The sequence below is a fragment of the Myotis lucifugus genome, unplaced genomic scaffold, assembly GCF_000147115.1.
Source record: "Myotis lucifugus unplaced genomic scaffold, Myoluc2.0 scaffold_87, whole genome shotgun sequence".
Lineage (NCBI taxonomy): Eukaryota > Metazoa > Chordata > Mammalia > Chiroptera > Vespertilionidae > Myotis > Myotis lucifugus.
The window spans coordinates 471,874-492,229 of record NW_005871135.1 but is presented as its reverse complement, the minus strand read 5'-3'; the positions used below and the strand labels follow the sequence as shown (position 1 = coordinate 492,229).

At 45.4% G+C, this 20,356-nt stretch overlaps 1 protein-coding gene across 1 annotated transcript in view; it reads left to right on the top strand.

The window, feature by feature from the left end:
- The window catches only part of LOC102436882 (astrotactin-2), a 483,991-nt gene that overhangs the window by 52,579 nt on the left and 411,056 nt on the right, over positions 1 to 20,356 (top strand). Inside the window, exon 3 of the mRNA XM_023755930.1 lies at positions 13,197 to 13,364. Within this exon, the coding sequence (XP_023611698.1) occupies positions 13,197 to 13,364 (168 nt within the window). The remainder of the gene's footprint in view (positions 1 to 13,196; positions 13,365 to 20,356) is intronic.

The window sequence follows — 20,356 nt, the reverse complement described above, 5'->3', positions numbered from 1 at the left end:
GGCAGGTATTTCTCAGAAGAGATCTTTAATTGTTTCATCTAAAGAGAATGCGACTTTGTTCCTCACTCTCTCTTCATAGAGGCTCTTGAATTGGATCCAGCTATTAGCAGTTCTTCCTAATTTCCTCTGAGTCTTGCTGGCTGAAGCACCGGGCTTGGAACAACTTTTAATTTTGTTTTTAATTAAATTTCACTTGTTTCAAATCACTCACTTTTAATGTCATTTCTTTGCAGCCACGAGAAGCAACAGGCACTGTGTGTGCCTGTTTCTCTACGTACACGTCTGACGTGTACATATCTGTGGAGTGGCTAACGACTGATGCCTGGCTGAGGGCCAGAGCAGGAGCAGGCAATTAGAAGACAGGAACGAGTCACAGAAGGAGCTTTTGTTTACACTGTTATATCCCAAGCTAATACGTCGTTTAAGCAGGAATCTCAGTTATTGTGTTTGTTGTTTTTGCCAAATTGTATTTGAACGAGACAGCATGCCCTTGTATTTCACAATAGTATTCTCACATATGTGTAGGTAGAAATAGTCTAAGAATAACTAACACTTATTAAGCATTTATTATGTGCCAGGTACTGTTTTAAATACTTTATATATATTACCTCATTTACGTTGAAAGTGAGTAATTTGAAACAACAGAAATTTAATTTACATACATTGCCTCCTGCATTGCTGAGATTATTACCCACAGTTTTATAGCTGAGAAACCAAGGCCCCTTTCCCCGGATCATTATCACTCGGTTAGTTTGTGGCAGGCTTAGAACATAAATACCGGCTGCCTGGCTCCATATTTCTGCTCTTAAACGCTGTACTGGACTCTCTTTCTCTAAAAAAGACAAAGGGGCCTCATCATCTAAATGCATTTAATAACAACAAACATATAGAACATTGACGGGTTATTTGCAAAAGCAAAATCCTGTTAGTTTATGTCTGAGTTTTCATGTGGCCTCTGCTACTGCCCATTCCCGTTGTGTAAATGGTGAAACTACACCATGGACTTTGGTTCGGATTCACAAAATCATGGTGTGGGTTTTAGCCTCTGCGCTCTTTCAGATACTTAGCACCCCAAAAAGGTCAATCAAGTTTGAAAGCAAACATATAAATATATGCTAAATGGTCTGTGTATCCCCCAGTTCAGTTAACATTATGTTGTATACTGGTAGTTCGAACTGAAAACAGAACCCAGAAACATCACATATTCCATTTTATTTGCAAGGAACATTATTTCATTGATACTACCACCCTTCCTTCTCCAAGCCAACACGTACTCCAAGCCAACACGTACACACACACACACACACATACACACACACACACACATCCTGGTTTGCTATTGGTGTGTTTGAAACCTGAGATGAGATCCTATATATTCCTGGGTCATGTGCTTTCCTCATCAGCCATCTCCATGTGCCTTGGTGCACAGGAGTAAGGGGTAGGCATTATTGTCCCCACTTTATTGAAGGGGAGCCCCAAAGCCCACAAAGTCAAGTAATGGGCATAAAGTCCATCAGCTCGTAAGTGGCAGGATTGGGGTTCCAGAGCCTGGTGTCTGCAAGCCACGCCCCACCAACCCCTCTGAGAACAGAATGAAAAAATTCATCCTTCACTCTCATAGCAGAAACGTGAATCTCAGCCCTTCTGTGTCCTGTTTATGCTTCAAGACCTTCATGTGGGCCTCAAAAATCTTACCTTTCTCCCCTTACCTTTCCCAAAATCCATGGTAGGGTTTGGCTGCTGAAGGGCTGATTGCCACGAACGCTACACCTCGGCTGAGCTGCGAATCTCTCTTGTTACGTTGCTCCAGGTACCAATATTATAACACTTAGGCAGCTGTTCTCATCTGCGCCAGGCATTGAAATCTATTCCATCACTCTAACTTGAAACCTCAGATTTTTGGAAGCTTTGCCGCACATGGGCCTTGGTAGCATCATAAAACAATTAGATTTAGGCTTAGCATTAATTTGAATTATTGTCCAGTTTCCAGAAAATATCTTCTGGAAATGTCAGGAGGATGTATTACATGTCTTTGGAGACATTAAGTATTGAATTACAATATTATGTCACCTTCCCCCTGCCATTTCTCTCTCTTTATGTCACATGCTCTTACCATGGTCTGATTTATGTTCCAGCCACCATGAGAAGCTGAGTACTTAGAGAAGTAACCGGAGATGAATATAGACACACGACACACACACACACACACACACACACACACACACACACGACTCTGAGGCAGGCAGACTGAGTTCTTATTTGGACTCATCAAGTTCCCAGCTGAGCAATTTGAGACATGCACCTTTAACCTTCCTGAACTTCCTTTTCTATAAAATAGGAATAAAAGTAACACCTGCCCTCCAGAGTTATTTCTAGGGTCAATTAGATTAATAGCAGCAATAAAAAGAAAAACACCCATTTGGTCAGTACATCCAATAAGCCAGGTGCTCACACAGTCACCTTTAATATTCAATGCACTTGACCAATGTCACTCCCAATAAATGTAATTAAAGAAAATCTTCAATGCAAATGCAGCAAGTTAAGTAGTATTCATTCTCTTTTAAATGGGGAAGCAGAGAAAAGAAATAGTAAGCATTTCTCAAGGTCATTTAGATATAATAAGTGGGAAGGGCGCTTTTTGAATCCAGGCTTGCCCGTTCCAAGGTCTGTTTTTCCCACCTAATTTATTTCTGGACAAAAGAGAAGAGGAGGCTAGAGATCTAGAGAGAAAGGAACACACACACACACACACACACACACACACACACACACACACACATACACTGACAATGAGAGACACAGAAGCAGGCAGGTGCCTGGGCCTAATTTGGTCCATTGATATGGAACCCACAATGTATTCATGAAACAGATCTGAGAGGCATTGCTAACGGTTTATTCTTAGGGCTCACTTCAGTGTTGTGAGCTGGCTTTGCCTGATGTTTGTGCAGATATTTTAGGAAAGGTAAAAATTAGTGTATGTTTTATAGAAGAGGGTGGACCCAGAGAAGAGGGAACAGGGCAGGGGACGCAGTTTAGTTGGTGGATCTGGGAAGTCACACGGTGCGTTCATTCGTTAGCCCCGTCAGCCAGTCCTGTCTTAGCCACACGTGTGTGTGCTCATTACACACTCATGTGCCAGGCATTCTACTAGGGCCTCTACAGTGCTACCTCACGCCCGCAGCACATCTTAAAGTAGTATCCCTCATCCCTGCCCTTCCCCACTCACCCTGGACCTTGTGAAATTGGCAGTAGATGCTGCTGGGATAAGCCGTGAGTCAGCATAGGGGGACCGAGCATACTGGGTTAGGCAGGGGGATGGTAGTTTTTTGTGTTTGTGTTTCTTTAAATGGGCCTATTGTCTTACTGTGTCTCAGCTAGGATCACCATGTTGCACAACTCCAGAAGGTACCAGTCACATTGGATACAATTATTCATAGAATTATCTGAGCTTATGTGTATATATATGTATGCATCTATGCATAGACGCATACAATTATCGAAATGTGTATACATATATGGAATACACAATCACATGGAGGACATCTATGGCTATATGTACAATGATACGTAGAATGCATTGTCTGCTGTGTAAATTTCATCCCCTGGAATAGTGTCCCTTGGGACACAGCAGCCTTAGCCAGGCACCGCCCTGTCTGTAGGCAATCCCATGCATTTTATTTAACAGCTATAGTATCTCTGAAGTATTTCCATTGTGCAGATAAGGAAATGGAGGAGGCTTGCCAAGGTCAAGTGATTCCTTTCAGGGTCACAGAGATCCTCGGTGATTGGGCTGGGATCTAATCCAGGCTTATTTAATGCCAGAATCCGGCTCGCTACCTCCCACCTAAGCCCCTGTCTCACTTGGCAGCAGACAGAGAGGAAAGTTTTTCATTCTTAGAGCCAGTTAGAGCTAAAGGACCTCTGAGGTTTGGGGGCAGCTGTCCACTGTTTTTATTCAAGAATTACTGATCTTTGCCCTGGCCAGTTTGGCTCAGTAAATAGAGCGTCGGCCCGTGGACTGAAGGATTGCGGTTTAGATTTCGGTCAAGGGCACATCAGTTGCAGGCTGTATCCCTGGCCCCAGTCAGGGCATGTGTGGGAGGCAACCAGTTGATGTGTCTCTCTCACATCAATGTTTCTCCCTCTCTCTGTCTCTCCCCCTCCCTTCTACTCTCTCTAAAAATAAAAAATAATAAATGGAAGATATCCTTGGGTGAGGATTAACAAAACAAAACAAAAAAAGAATTACTGATCTTTGATCAAAGGAAAATCAACAGTGAAACTGGGCCTGATACATAAGTTCCCAATGAAGTAATAAAGAAAGTTAAAAGAAAGAATCTGAAGTGAAGTGTACATGGATGCCTTCCTTTAACCACACTTAAACCAGAATGAGAAACATTTCAGGACTTTGTTCTCGCCCCGCCCCCAGCCCCGCTGCCTACCTTGCTACCACATTGTTCTATTCCTGGGGAGAAAAATAATTTGTTGAAATTTTAATACTTCAAACCTCTTTTGTCCAGACTCAAACACCGCTCACTGAACTTTGAAGCAGAACCAGGGATTCGTGAGGCGTGGGGAGTTCTGCGGCAGTCGGTGGTAGTCAGTCCTTGATCATGGTTCCAGGTGGGATGACGGAAAATGGTAGAAACATAACAATTGCCTACATCGCCTGCAATAGATGTGGGTCTGACACTCTAGGAAACCTTCTTTTGGGGAGAAGAAATGAGGCTTCCATACAGCTTCATTTGCAAATCACGATTTTTCTAACACAGGACATTCAAAAAACGGGTGGCCTGTCCCTCTCTCCAGTCTTCTGTTGTAGGGATACTTAGTGATGAGTTCCTCTGTGTTCCATGCCCTGGGCCTCTCAAGGGTCTTACCATGTCACACTCCCATTGAAGGAGCTCTAGGTTCCCGACAGCTCACGAAGCTATTCTTTTTTTAAATATATTTTTTTATTGATTTCAGAGAGGGTGGGAGAGGAAGAGAGAGATAGAAACATCAATGATGAGAGGGAATCACTGATCAGCTGCCTCCGGCTCGCCCCTTCTCCCCCACTGGGGATCAAGCCTACAACTCAGGCATGTGCCCTGACCAGGAGTCAAACCGTGACCTTCTGGTTCATAGCTTGAGGCTCAACCACTGAGCAACACCAGCCAGGCTCGGGATCTATTCTTGTTTGTCAGCCTGAAATCCTGGGACAATCCCGGGGCTGGAAGTCACTGGGCTTGAGTTCTGGTCCAGTCCTGTTGCCTTGGGAAAGTCAGTTCACCTCTCTGATCTTCACCTCCCTCACAGCATTAAGAGGTCGGGGGCCAGAAAGTCTAGGTTCTAGTTTAGTTATCTCACTAATCCCAGAGGGATCTTGGACACATCCCTCTCCTTCCTTAACCCTCTGATTATCTCTCACTAGAGCTTTCATTCTCAGTGTGGACAACAATACTTAAAAGACATGAAAATTGACTTGGGGCGGGGGGTACAAGCACTATACTCCTTTTATGTACAGCAAAATAGTACATGAATGGGTATACACTACATTTTATGGGGGCAGGTGATTGGAGAAAGAAAAAGTCTAAAAAGACTCCTTAGTTGAAAAGAAAAAAGGTTAAGAAACTCTGGGTGAGAGGAACTCAAACTTTTCTAACACTCTTAAAGATTAAAATTCTGATCTATTCTTCAGAGCTTTAAAAAAAGTGTTTCCATGTAATAAACGAAAAGGAAGAAGCTGACCCTCTTTAAAATGGCCCCTGGAATGTCTCCGGGTTTTCTTAGTCTTCTCCTCTTTGTCATTTGCACCTCAGTCACACACTTTACCAGGACTGCATATTCATCATGAACTTGCTGCCACACCCTCTCTCATCCAGGGATGCTGGACAGGTTTGGAACCAGGTCAGTCGGCAGACTGGTCGCCTGTGGGATGGATGGAAATAACTTAGCTCAGACTAGCATTTGTATCCTGGGATCCACGGAGCCCCGAGGGATCCATGGGTAGAACTGTCTTCTAGTTATTGGTTCAGATACTAGCCATTTGGAAACTTTATTCTGAGAAGTGATCCATGGGGATCCTTGACACAAATAAAGGTTAATAAATGGAGAAAGTGGCAGGGGTAAGAGATAGCTGTCCAATATGACAGGTGGCATATTGGTTCGCTAGGGCTGTCATAAAAAAGGAACGCACACTGGGAGGCTTACCCAACAGAAATCTATCTCCTCCCATTTCCAGAGGCTGGAGGTTCAAAATCAAGATGTTGACAGGGCTGGTTTCTTCTGAGGAGCTCTCTACTGGACTTGCAGAGGGTTGGTGTTTCCCTGTATCTGTACTTGGTCTTTCCTCTGTGTGTCTGCACCCTAATTTCCTTTTATTATAAGGACACCAGTCATATTGGAATAGAAACACCACGATGACTTCACTTAACCTCGTTTTCCTCACGAATGACCCTATTTCCAAATGCAGCGCATTCTGAGGTCCTGGGGGTAAGGACTTCAACACATGAATTTTGGGATGGGCACAAGTCAGTCCATAACAGGCAGAAACAGTACAGAGGAATAGGTTGACGTTGATCCAGGGAAAAGGCAAAGAAAATGGCAGAAGGGAAGAGAGCTGGAAGTCGATCAGGAGGTAAAGGCACAGAGGTAAGTGACTGAAGGCTCAGAGACACTCCACCCCATGACGTTAGAGCAGGGGTGGGAACGTCTGGCCCTCGGGCCACATAAGGCCCACAAAATCATTTGGTCTGGCCCTGCCAAGGCATTATGAGTGAGTTAATTAAATGTTTGACCAAATATAGCAGGCTAATTTTTAAGCTGATAATTTTGTGTGGCCTGTAAATGATGTTATTAATATCCAAATGGCCCTTGGCAGTAAAAAGGTTCCCCACCCCTGCCCTAGAGACTGAGCGTTCCCAGCCATCCAGGTAGCCTCTGCCCACTCACAAACCCTCACACTCTACCTTCTCCCCCATGTTTGCAGAGGTCAGTGCTCACTCCTTCAGTAGCTCCCGGTCGCTAGCAGGCGGTTGGATGTACTCAAGCCTGACCTAGGGCTCTGTGGACCAGGGAGAGAGGAAGGAGTATTCTCCATGGGTGTGTGGGGTGGAAGGCAGATGGTCTCCTCATTTCTGTGTTGTCACAGTTTGTTCTTCACCCTGTCCCCTGGAAAGACATATCTACCAGGTTCAAGGCACTGATTGATGGGTTCTGGGGGACACACAATGTAACAGAAGATAGGAAATCTTTAATTATTTTGCACCCAGAGAAAGAGAAGGAAAAGAGGAAGGAGTACTTTGGGCCAGAACGGTTCCCTGAGCTTCATCGTGAAAAGCATCTTTCAGCCATGGATGTAACCTTTAACCCCTCTGCTCCCCATTCAGCTCTGTGTCCAGAGACCTCTTTGAAACCTTCTGTCCATAGTCCTCAGGGGTCTGTGTCGTGATTCAAGATGTAACGAAGGGGCCTTGCACCTGCCATCTGGCTCTCCGGACAGTCTTGGCTGGTGATACCCCCATCCGTAGTATTTTTAGTTCTCGTCTGTAACCTTCTGTTTCTTTGGGGACTGATGTGCCTCTGGGTTTTCATAGAACACTACGGAGTGGCCTGAGCTCCCAGCTCACCCCAGATCTGTGCTGCACAATCACAGAAGCAGGCTTATAATCAGTGTAATTGGAGATCAGAGTTAATGAGGACCTCCGTGCCCGCGCAGTCCCCTGAGCAACGCCGAGCTTCAGATGTAGATAAGGAAATGATTGGGCTGAACTGAAAATCCATTTGGCTAATTAGATGATGTATATTCCCACAAGTCCGTGGGGAGGGCGGGAAATAGATATATTTAAAAATAAGGAAACATGACATTTTGAAGTTGAGATTTTGGCAAAGTTTCATTCCAGAGTCTTTACTCTCTGGGGAGATTGATTTGAGCACAAAGAAGAATCTCAGCACCCAGAAAAAGTGGGGCACTTTTTACCTAAAGCCAAGGAAATAAAACAGGGGTCCACTGGAAAACTACAGAAGTGTGAGACACATGGAATAATGCATTTGTGTTCATGGTCTTTACCTTCAAAAACGTGCAATCTAGATGAGGGAGTAAGAAAGGGGGAACAAAAAGCACTTGTGTTTTGCCTTAGATTTGGCATCTCAAACTCCCTTCTTGAACTTCAAGTTCTCAATGGCCATACATCCAGATCCTGGGACGGGAACTAGCACATAGTAAGTCTTCTTTTTGTTAAATGAAGAATATATGCATGAGTAAATGAATGAATCTATAATATGGCATATATAACTACAGGTTGAGCGGAATACTGTCTAAATATTAGAGTGATTAAGAACAGTATGAGCCAACTCAGAAGGCGAGACTTAAAATATAAATGCCACCTCAATTTTGCCTCACTCGTCATTCTTCTTCGTGTCCTTCAATGTCTGGCTTCAAGACCAGCATTTCAAACTGGTCTCTGACACCCCTTTTTCCTTCTCTTAGATCCAAGACAAGCCCATTCTTTTCAGGCAGTTCTTACCACACTCTAGGTTGTATTACAGCCATGAATGCCCACACCCTTGGTAGTCCATCATGTTCTTGGTGGAGCCAGGCTATTTCTCATTCTCTCTGTCTATTCCTTATGCAACGAGGGGATTAGTAAACGGTTGAATGGACACATGAATTAAGCCTTGCTGACGGCATTTGCACAGTTATCTCCTTTCACTACCTGATGTGCTATCTCTATGCCATATGGCCTGGCCTCGTCGCACTGAGTCCCCCAGCATCTCCACCTGAACCACCCACATCACAAGCCCATGGAGCGAACCGGAGCTCAGGACACACGATAGTGAAGTTCGAGTTTTGGGTTGAACCGGGGAGGCTCTGAAGGGCTGATTTTGTGTTCTGGGTCTCACAGGATGGAAAGACTTAACCTTTGAGATCAGTGTTGGAGGCATTCCTGCCTCACAATCCCATGATAGAGGGAGTTGAAGTTCCCTCCAGTGAAGCGTGGAACTTTGATTTCATTAATTCACTCTGCAGACACGCGCTAAACTTCCCATATGCGCCAGCCATTTTACTGAGGGCTTGATTGATAAGGGCTCATGAATAACTCATGACCTCGTCCCTGTAGGAAATCATAGTCTATCAGAGAAAGCAAAAGCCCTCCCACGCGACAGGATGCACACTGATGAGGGATGTGCAGAGGGTGGGAGGACCACAGAGGGCCAGAGAATCCAACCAAAGCCCCTGATTCTCATGACAGCCTGGAATAATGGGCGGGTCCCAGTTCGGATGCTGCAGTTTCTATTTTGGCCACTTACTCTTTGTACAAATTTGGCTAAAACCATTGCTCTCTGAACCTCCTGTTGTCATTTGTAAAATGGGGAAATTTTAATCTTACAAGGCTCTCAGAAAGATTAGAAAGCAGGATGCATACATAACACATTCACCCCAGGGACTGGAGCAGAGAGGGTCTTCCAAGGATAGTGACTCCTGCTGCCATTAAAGCAACCATAGACCTTGTAACATCTTTCAGAAGAAGTCAAGGATAACCTGTGTTTGAGTTAGTCCCTTCCAAAGAGACTCACATTCCTCAGATTTGAGAGAGATCTATTAACTGGCATTGCATTCAGAGCTTCTAAATTTGTAAGAGATCCAAATAGTAGTCAAAATAGCTCCCGTGAGTTGAGATTTCACTGTGTGCCAGGGACTTCACATATTGTGCATATTGTATGGAGATTTGCTGTGTCCACATCTCTTGTTAGAACACAGGCACTCCTTTCCCAGCCGCCAGGATTGTTGGTGGCTGACTCCTCGCTCAAAGTCTTTATCGGAGAAAGGTCACCCATCGAAAGGGACCACTTCACCCAAGTTTACGTCTCTTCCCCAGGAATAGCCCACAGCCTGTGACTGGGTAATGCTGAGGCACAATGACCTGATGTTCTTGTCCTGATTCAGGAAAACTCTGAAGGACCACCCCAGCTCCCAGCCCCCTAGGAGATGAGCTGAGGTCTTTGCTGCAGCTGTGTGACAATTCGACTTCTCTCTCTTGTGCAATCCCACTTTGCTCATCCCTTTACAAGGGCACACCTCCACAGCCTCCTGCGTGCCAGGCTCTGCCTTTGAGTCTGGTTCCTGGGGAATTGGACCTGAGAGAAGCACATTGTCTCACTTAATCTTTATGTTAACCCTGTGCAGAGAGAGTCACAATTCACACTTTCATATGAGACGACTGAGGGTTTGTTTTCTTGCCCACGTTTGCAGAGCTGGTAAACAGCAGAGTGAAGATCTGAATGCACATCTTGCTGACTCCTTTCTCTTTATCCCTGCTCCTTAGCTTTCCTGAAGTGATGGATTAGCCAAACGCAGCCCTGGGACAGAATTCAATATCCATCCCTCAGTCTTTAGTGAGAATAAATACAAAAATTATCCTTTTAAACAGCACGACTGTGCTTTTCAAAAGAAAAATCTGTAGTCGGTTGTGATGTTCGGTGCCTCACATGAGGACCCGTGTGCCATGTTTCGGCTCAGTTCCAAAGGGGGAAATATGGCTTTGCGGATAGATTTGCATATCTTCCCTTGCCAGAGATTTGAAATATGGAATCCAGCAGACTTCTACTTTTCTGTTCAGCTGCCAAAGACTTTAAGGCCAACTTCAAATACAGCCATTTTCTTATCTCGGAGCCTGATGCTATCTACTCCTTTTGCTTTTCCCGTAGACTCCTCTTTCTTCCTCACCCAAAATCCCATTGTCTACTGGGCTTATTCTATGGGGTGATATTGGCCACAACATTTGTGTGACTTAGAAAAGATAACATTGCCTGCCGTACCCTTATCCTTCTCAGGGCATCTTAGATCTTCAGGGCAGCCAGGTAAGGTCTGATGTGACCCCGCCTCTGGCCATTGCCCATTGGACCATAGAAGAGCTGAGAGGAGCCCAACCATTGGTCAACAAGCAGGGTCTGATATGACCTGGCAGAGAGGTTGCTCTCAAACCCATCTGATGCCTATTAACTGAGTCCTTCCTTTGGAAATTTGCAGTGTATACATGGAAAGATTTTGTTGGTAGAGAGTGAGGGAGAGAGAAGAAAATGCAGGGAGAGAAGCTGAGTCATGTTAATTACGAAACTATTTAAGATCTCCTGTGCTGAGATCCCTAGATCTGCATAAATCTAGAAGAGCTCTCCAAATCCAGCTTGGTGGAGTCTGGTCCTATTTGAACCTTTGTTTCCCCTATAAAATGTTACCTTTGGTATACTGCAAAATACAGGCACTACCATTTACACCCTCTATGCAGCCATCCTGATGGATGTCTGTTCCTTGCCCCACAAAGAATGTATGTATGCACATGTATGTATGTAATCCATATACATGTGCATATATAAACACACATGCATATATGTAGTATGTGTGCATACATATGTGTTAAAGGGGAACATTTTGGAGCATAAATTGCTTTCAATAACAAATTTAAGCCATTGTTTAAAAATTGGTTGATTGCCATAAAAATCTGATTTTCCAGACTCTCCTGAAGAAACTGACAGTCTGCTCGCTGGCCTTTCCCCCCATTTGGCCAGAGCTGGCTGAGCTGGGGTGCAGTTGATCCCTTTCGATAGAACCTGCAGTGCCCAGTTCACCCCAAACTCCACCTCCCTATTGTTTCCCAGCATTGAGGTGTTTTTGCTGCACAGGTGCTGCTTTTTTTTGGAGGTGCTCGAGATTTCTTTGAATTTCTCTCTCTAATAGAAAACCAAACAAACAGCAACAACAAAAGCCATGCCGAGAAGCTATGCTTAGCTAAGATTTGGAAACAGCGTAAGTGCCCATCAGCAGATGAATGAATTAGAAAACTGTGGTACATCTACACAATGGAATAATATGCTGCTGTAAAAAAGAAGGAATTCTTACCATTTGCAACAGCATGAATGGAACTGGAGAGCATTATGCTAAGTGAAATAAGCCAGTCAGTGAAAGAAAAATACCACATGATCTCTCATTTATGGATAATAAAGACCATTATAAACTGATGAACAAAAATAGATACAGAGACAGAGCAGCATCTAACAGACTGTCAAACTACAGCAGGAAGGCCGGAGAGGGTTGGGGGGGTGGAGGTAAGAGATCAACCGAAGGACTTGTATGCATGCATATAAGCATAACCAATGGACACAAGACACTGGGGGGTAGGGGAGTCCGGGGGAATGTCAAGGGGGAAAAAATGGAGACATATGTAATACTCTTTGAAATACTTTAAGCAATAAAACAAAATTTAAAAAAAGTATATACATATAGAGCTATAATGATATTAACTATAATTTCAGAACTGCAATTACCTTATTTATATTATCACTAGTGTCCCAGTGCACAGATTCATGCACATTGAAAGGAAATTAATCAGAAGAAATATTTTAATATCACTATTTGCCCTTTCTCTATAATAGAAGTGTCAACTAAATTCACGATAGACAATGACAGATCAAAACACATGTGTGCAATTGGCGCCAGTGAGTTCTTTATATGTATCACACATGCCCAAGTCAACTTAGCCTTTTATATATATAAAATAAACTTGCTTAATTAGACCTGCAAAAAAAAAAAAAAGAAGCTATGCTATTTCCCTTATGCTCAACTGGTCTCTCCCACCTGGCCCCAGTGGACATCAGGGAATCCTGTTCCAGAGGACATGGCTAGGTTGACAGGGACATGCACTTTCGTTTTCTTTCAGATTTTAATATTGCATCATTCTTTACTAGGACAAGTCAGCTACTGGCTGAGCACTTTATCTACATTATTTTATTTCATTCTCACAGTAACCCTTTGAGATAGGTCCCATTAAAATTCCCATTGACAGGTGAAGTAAACAAGGCCCAGAGTCATTGAGTGACTCACCCAAACTCAGTGGCTGGCCAGGGTGAGCTCAGGATTTGAACCCAGGTCTCACTCAGTCGCAGGGCCTGACTTAATCACTAAGTTGAACTGTCTCTCATGCCTCACTTGTCTTTGTCTCCACTGGCTACTGACACCATGAGGGTGCATTGTAAATGCGTGTAGACTATGTACATGCATGTAGACAGTGAGAACAGGCGACTTTGGGTGTGTGTGTGTGTGTGTGTGTGTGTGTGTTACTTGTATGTACTTCTGTGTTACTGGTGGCAGCATCAGCAGTGAGACACACCTGCACCTAAAATCAGGGAGAAAGTAGCTGTCTTTCTCTATTCGCCCACAGGGAGCAGCTTTGTGGTGAGCGAAGGGAGCTACCTGGACATCTCCGACTGGCTAAACCCGGCCAAGCTGTCCCTGTATTACCAGGTCAACGCCACCTCCCCGTGGGTGAGGGACCTCTGTGGACAGAGGACGACAGACGCCTGTGAGCAGCTCTGCGACCCGGACACCGGTGAGCCATGGGCGGGGCTGGGAAAGAGGAAGAGAGGATCTGGGCTGGAGGGTGGGCTTCCCTCCTTGTACCTGAGCATCATGGCTTCTGAGGGATTGACAAGGGGCTTTATGTAAAGATCCATCAATCCAGTTGGTGCTTAAAGTATGTGCTGCCATTGGCTGACATGGGAGAAAGTTCTCAGGAAACCACAGAATCTCAGAGAGTCTGTAGTCCAGCTCTAACAAAGCAGTGTCTGAATGTCATCGCACATCCTGAGCTTCGATCCTGTCTACCTCCGACTAGCAGCGTGGTCTCCCTATCATTTTTCCAGCTTTATTGAGATATACTTGACACATAACATTATGTAAGTTTAATGTGTACAGTGTGATGGTTGAATGCACGTACATAGTAGGAAATGACTGCCATGATGGAATTAACACCTCCATCACCTCACATGCCATATTTTATGATGCTGACATGTAAGATCTTACTACCTTTCAAATGTATAATAGGCTGTTGTTCATTGTATTCACCGTGCTGTACATTAGATCCCCAGGATTCACTCATCCTAAATGGGGAGATGTTGGTCACAGGGTGCAGACTACCTGGTGTTCTTCGGCAGCACAGAACGAAAATAGCGTCTGCCCCGCACACACGCCTGTTGTTCAGATGGAATGAGCTAATGCCTGGGAAGCTCCTAGCATATTCCTGTATTCACCCGCTCGACAGGTATTTATTGAGCGGCCGGGCACTTTTCTAGGCCTTGGGGACACAGCAGTGAACAAAATAGGCAAAATCTCTGCCTTGATCACATTGAAATTCTAGGGAGACATTACATCTGCAGTGTCTGACATAGCAGCCATTAGCCACATGTGGCTGCTGAAATGTAACTTAATTAGAATTAAACAAAAGTAATCATTCAGGTCCCCAGTCACATTTTAAGTGCTCCATAGCTACGTGTGACTAGTGGCTACCTCTTGGACAACTCAGGTATAGAAAATTTCCATCATTGTGATGAGGGGTTGGGGGGACGAGAAGAGATAAACCAAAGAACTTATATGCATAGCCCATGGACAGGGGCAATAGGGTAGTGAAGACCTCTAGGGTAGAGGTTGGGTGGAGGGGAGTAAAGAAGAGGGGATGGGAAATATCTATGATACTATCAACAATAAAAAATATATTTAAAAAGAAGGAAAAAAAGATTTCATCTTAGTACACAACCAGGTAAATATACATACAGCTTGTCAGGTGATGGTCAATGCCGGGAAGAGCACCGAGCACAGCTAGCACTAAGCTGGGTGGGAGCGGCATTGTTATTACCTAGACAGGGTCAGGGCAGGCTTCTCTGAGAAGGGGACATTTGAGCAGGCGCTTTCAGCAGGGGAGGGAAGCCTGCCCCTATCCTGGATGAGCAAGGGCAGTGCCCTGTGGCAGGAGCGCAAGGAGATGCCCAGGGTTCCACACAAGCAGGAGACCCCCCATGGCTGGAGGGGAGCCAGGGGAGGGAGCTGGAGGCAGACTTGAGAAGAGGAAGACTGTGGAGGGGAGGGTTAGGGGGTTTAATAGAATGATGAGGACTTTGGGTTTTACTCTGAGTGAGATGAGAAGTCACTGGAGGATTCTGAGCACAGGAACCACATGATCTAACCTGCATTCAGCAGGATGGGTCTTCTAACCCACATTCAGTGGCATTGCTCTGGCTGCTTGTGGCCAATTGACATAGGGACAGTCAAGGGCACTGTTATTCTCATCGAAGCAAGACTTGGTAAGTGGCTTGGACCAAGGGGGTTAGGGGAGTAGATGTGAGAAACAGTCCAATTCCGGATATATGTAGGGCGTAGTTTTGATAAAATGTGTTGTTGGATATGGGAGGTGATGAATAGAAATCGATGATGATTGTAAATTGTTCTGTCTGAACACTGGGGTGGATGGATTTACCATTTGCTGAGTCTGGAGGTAGGTGCTGTAGGAGGGTCAGGGTTGAGGTGAGGGAGATCCCAAGTGCTGTTATGAGTATAAGTTCAAGGTGACTACTAATCACCAAGTGGAGATGGAAAGTGGGCTTTGGGGTCCAAAAGTGGAATGCAAAGCAGAGGTCTCAGCTGGAGACAGAAATCTCTGAGTCAACAGCATAGAGATGACCTTTAAACCCATGAGACACTCTCTCTTTATGGTAAATGCTTAGTAAATGGACAATGTCTAATTCATAGTTATTGCTCAGTGAGTGGCCGTTATTAATGTCCACAAATAGGGAAACAGGAGTTAGAGAAGAGACTTGCCAAGGTCATAAGGCAAGTAGAAAGGAAGCTGGTATTAGAAGTCCGTTCTCCTCGCTCCCTCCCGTCCTCTGCCCCTTCCTGCCATGTGTGTCGCTGTATTTTCTCTGGAGCCTCATTCCTCTCTGGCATTCTTGCCTGGAAAACTCATGCACAGATGCCAGGGGGCAGCCTCTGCCCAGAGCTGAGAGGTCTCCTTGGCCCAGTGCTCCCTCGTCCCAGTTCTGTCCCACTCCTTTTTTTCTTAAGATTATGTTTTTACTGATAAGAGAGAGAGAGAGAGATTGTCTGCATCCTACATGCCCCCTGTTGGAGATCAAACCTGCAACCTGAGCGTGTGCCCTGACCCCGAATCGAACTGGTGACCTCTTGGTGCATGGGATGGCGCAACCAACTGAGCCACACTGTCCAGGGCTCACCCTTCTCTCTGGGCACCAGTTGAGAAGTGAGGACAGGGCTTCTCCAGGCTCACCCTGTCTCTGCAGAGTCAGGCCAGGATTTGGCTTTATAACCACCATTCTCTCTTACCGGGTAGTTGGGAGCCTGTTCAGACACATTTTTGCAGCCTTTACCTAGGCCTGTTGGGGAAGCTGTTTGGAAAATGTGATGCAGCTCTAGTGTACCATTCGACCAGACAGCTGGGTCTTCTCTCTCTTCATTCAGACATTTGTGCTTTAGATCTCTCTCTCTCTCTCTCTCTCTCTCTCTCTCTCTCTCTCTTTCTCTCTCTCTCTCTCTTTCTCTCTCTCGGTAATCCTTACCCCATAGGCAGGTAAGCCTTGTAGAATTCTGTGCCCCTGGATGTGGTCCTGCTCCTTTTTGTCTTTCTTTCCTTAAGGAGGAGGGAAGGTTATTGGTGGGAGGGGACAGAAGAGCTCTTATTCTCTGCCCCGTTCCCTGAAACCCCAGCTGGGCAGAGTGCTGAGTGCTGAGGGTCTGACCTGGTTTCCCCTGCTAATCTGCCTTCAGGTGCATGTCTGTGGTTCCTAATGACCTTTTCCTTTAGCCACAGGCTTGAGGGCACAATTCCAAGCAGTGGGTCATCCAGGCAACAGACATGCGTTAGCCGGTTTTAAAAATGAGCAGCTCTTCCACCAGTATCCCCTAGAATTAAACACATACACACACATTCACGCATTCACACACACACACACACACACACACACACACACACACACACCCCTTATAGCTGAAAATGTCAACAGAATCCACTGACCTTCTCAGCTTTATTGCTGAGGATATTGACATCCAGAGAAGGTGAGAGGACCAGAGGTGTACCCCCTGCAGATGGCAGAGCCAGATTCCAACCCCGGAGTCTGTGCTCAGAAACACTGCTGGTCGAGCCTCAGTGGGTCTGGAGTGGGGCCTAAGGTTCCGCATTTCTAACGAGCTGCCAGCGATTGCTGGTGCTTCGGGCTTAAAGGATACCCTTGGATGGCAAGGCTCTGCATGATCTCCCTCCTGAGTAGTCCTCTCGTTTCTACAAAAGCAATAAAAGGCCCAGCCACCCTAGCTGTTAATCTAATTATCTGACAAAACCAGGCTCGCTTATGTCACCTCATCTTCTGCTTCTATTTGCCATGTGCCCAGGGCTCCAGGCACAATACCTGCAGCTCCCTAAGACCACATGCCCTCGCACACTTACATCCCTTTCACAGACTGTGTCTGCCTCCTGAAGTAGCTTTCTTCCCCTTTTAACAGGAGACCAGGGGCTCCTGTTAATTTCTGTTTTAATCAACCCAAACATCCTTCCTCCCACAGGAATTCCTGGCTCGCCATCCCCAGTCCTGACATAAAGGGGCCCCCTTCTCTGCTCTAAAACCCTCTGTGCTTTCATGTGGCATAGACTTGTCCCTGTCCAGAGTCTTTATCCTTTCCTTGTCTGGATCTGTCACCCAACTGCACGCTTTGTTAGGGGCTGAGGAAGCGGGATTCAAAACGTGTGCCTTGCTCATCTCTGTGTCTTTAAAAACTTAGCATAATGCTGACATATAATTAGTTCACAGAAAATAATGATGGAGGGAAGGAGGGAAGGAGGGAGGAAGTGTGTAACTTTCCCTCCCCATGCTCCCTAAAACAATTCTATGCACTATTATTTAGCTTCTTCCTCCGTATCCACTTATCTATGTGCTCAAATTTAGAGTTCTCCAGCTCTGGAGAAATCAGACCACCAAGCACTGCCCAGGCCAGTTGCCTGACCTCTAGGATGCTCTGTCTCACGCTCCACTGAGCCACTTCCCCAGACCCATCCCTCTGCATTCTCCACTCTGCCCGAACTCACACTGTCCCCCAAACACCCTTCCCTTCCCATGACGGTTCTGTCTCCTCCCTCTCCCTGGAATGTCTTCCTTCGTTAATTATTTGCCTTCCAAAGTTCTATTCACTTAACTGTCTTTCATCCCTACTTGGTGAATGGATGACATCTACAGTATCATCAGAGTACTACCTCTGTTGTATAAGAATCTGATTAAAACATCCGTTATTGCTGCCCAACCAGTGTGGCTCAGTGGTTGGGCATCAACCTATGACTCAGGAGGTCACGGTTCGATTCCTGGCCAGGGCACATGCCCAGATTGCAGGCTCGATCCCCAATGTGGGGCATGCAGGAGGCAATGATTCTCTCTCATCATTGATGTTTCTCTCTCTCTCTCTCTGAAATATAGATGTGTGTGTGTGTGTGTGCGCGCGCGTGCATAAATCCATCAGTTATTCCTTAGAAACTTATCTATCCTGCTAAATGTAACCTCCTTAAAGCCAAGAACTATATCTAATTTATCCCTGTATCTTTCCCACCCCAGTGCCCAGCAAAGCACCCTACTGCTATAAGCCCCTCAGGCCATACATGGATGGGGCTCTCTACAAATGAAGAGTGGAAATGGGCACATAAGATCCCTGCATATATTTTCATGAGGCTTGACTCAAACCCACTTTGCAAAATTTACTTCAGTTCATTAGATTTGATTCAACGAAGATTTTCTTAATTCCCGAACTTTTAAGTCTGTGTCGAGTGCTATGAGAAATCACAGACACGTTGGACAATGTTCCTGCCTCGTGGATTTCACATTTTCACAGGGATGAAAGGAATATGCTCATGTACAGCAACAATAAAAGACACCACTGGTATAAATCAAGGGCAGGCACCCCTAAAGTACCCCATGCCTAGAGAAGAGGGAGGGATGTACTCTAGAGCTACATCATGGAGAAGATGTCCTTCTAGCAGAGCCTATGTAATTGGTAGCAAGAGTGAGTAGGACGGGTGCTTTAGCCAAAGGAACTTCATGATTGCAAAAAAGAGGAGGGACGTTTGAAATGATTCCAGAAACCAGAGAGTGGAGTAGCTGTGCTGTTCTCTAGAGAATGTGCTCACATGGGTTGGAGGGAGAGGACTAGGGGAGTGGCGAGGGATGACATGGGAAAGGAAATGTGAAGAGACCTCATAGTGAGATAAGGATCTGAAGATTCTGAGAACCACAAGGACTTAGTAAGACTATGCTGGCCACTGAAGCGGGGAAACTGCCCTTCACATCTGTCTGACCATTTTCGGGAACATCCACGCCTGAGGGAACAGCTGGGCATCCCCTCTTTTGCCTTTCATCAGGAACTAGAATTTGGGGGATGTCATGGAAAAACCAAGTCCCCAGGCACTGTACATACCCAAGCCTTGGATCTGTCAGAGATGGCTCAGCTTCCCTCAAATAAGCCCCTTCTCCTATGGGTGGGATGTATAGGGTTGAACAAAGTCATGGAGTCCGAGCATTGCTCATCATGCCTTACCAGCTTTACTGGATATGTCTGTAGGAAAGCTCATTCCTCCCAATGGAGTGCGGAAAAGGAGGGAAGTGGGGCGATGCCGCTGCTGAGGAATATGTAGTGGTCACGATGCATGGGTGAACCTGGCCAGGTGTTCCTGGCTGTTGCATCGTAGCTCAGCTCGTGTGGGTTTTTCCAGGGATTTTTAACAAGTAGGACCACTCACAGGCCTGATTATGGAATTGGATCCATGGTGTACTGGAACTGGCTTGTATGGACTCCTGAGAGTTGATTGTTATCATCTCTTTCCATCTCTTTGTTCAGTTATGTCATGTAACTAGCTTGGAAATTGGCTAGTATGAGCCAAAAATCCACAATTTTTGTAAAATTAGTAAATATTACAAAGCACGGCTTATTTTCCTTGTGAGGCCGATCATTAAATATTTACCATCATAACAGTGGGTGGGATGAGAACAGACCAATCAAGAACCAAGGCAAAGACGTGCCTCAGTGAAGGCTCAGTGCAGGCTTGTTCCTTCCCAAAATAGACTACCATTGCTCCTTGTTCCCACTTTGAAGACAGAAAGTGGACATGCGAGGACTGCGTGCTCTAGTCCCATGACACGGAGCACCAAACAGTTCAAATGGTCAGGCTTTGTCTCTGAAGAATGTCATCTTAGGTGAATCTTATTGTGACATTTCTAGTTCTGTGCTTGTGTGGTATCATGCTAAATTCTGTATAGAAAATCTTATGGCCCAAACCACATGAGACCACAGCAGAACACTCATTCATTTAGTCATGAATCCATTCATCTATTTATTGCCTCATCCAAGCGTTTGGTGAACCAGAGTAGAACTGGGATATCCTTCGGAGTAAGACCAAACCAGGTTCAAATCCTTGTTTCTCTGATTGCTGGTTGTGGAGCTTTGGACAAGTCATTAAACATATACAAGCCTCATTTTTTGCCTATGTGAAAATTAGGA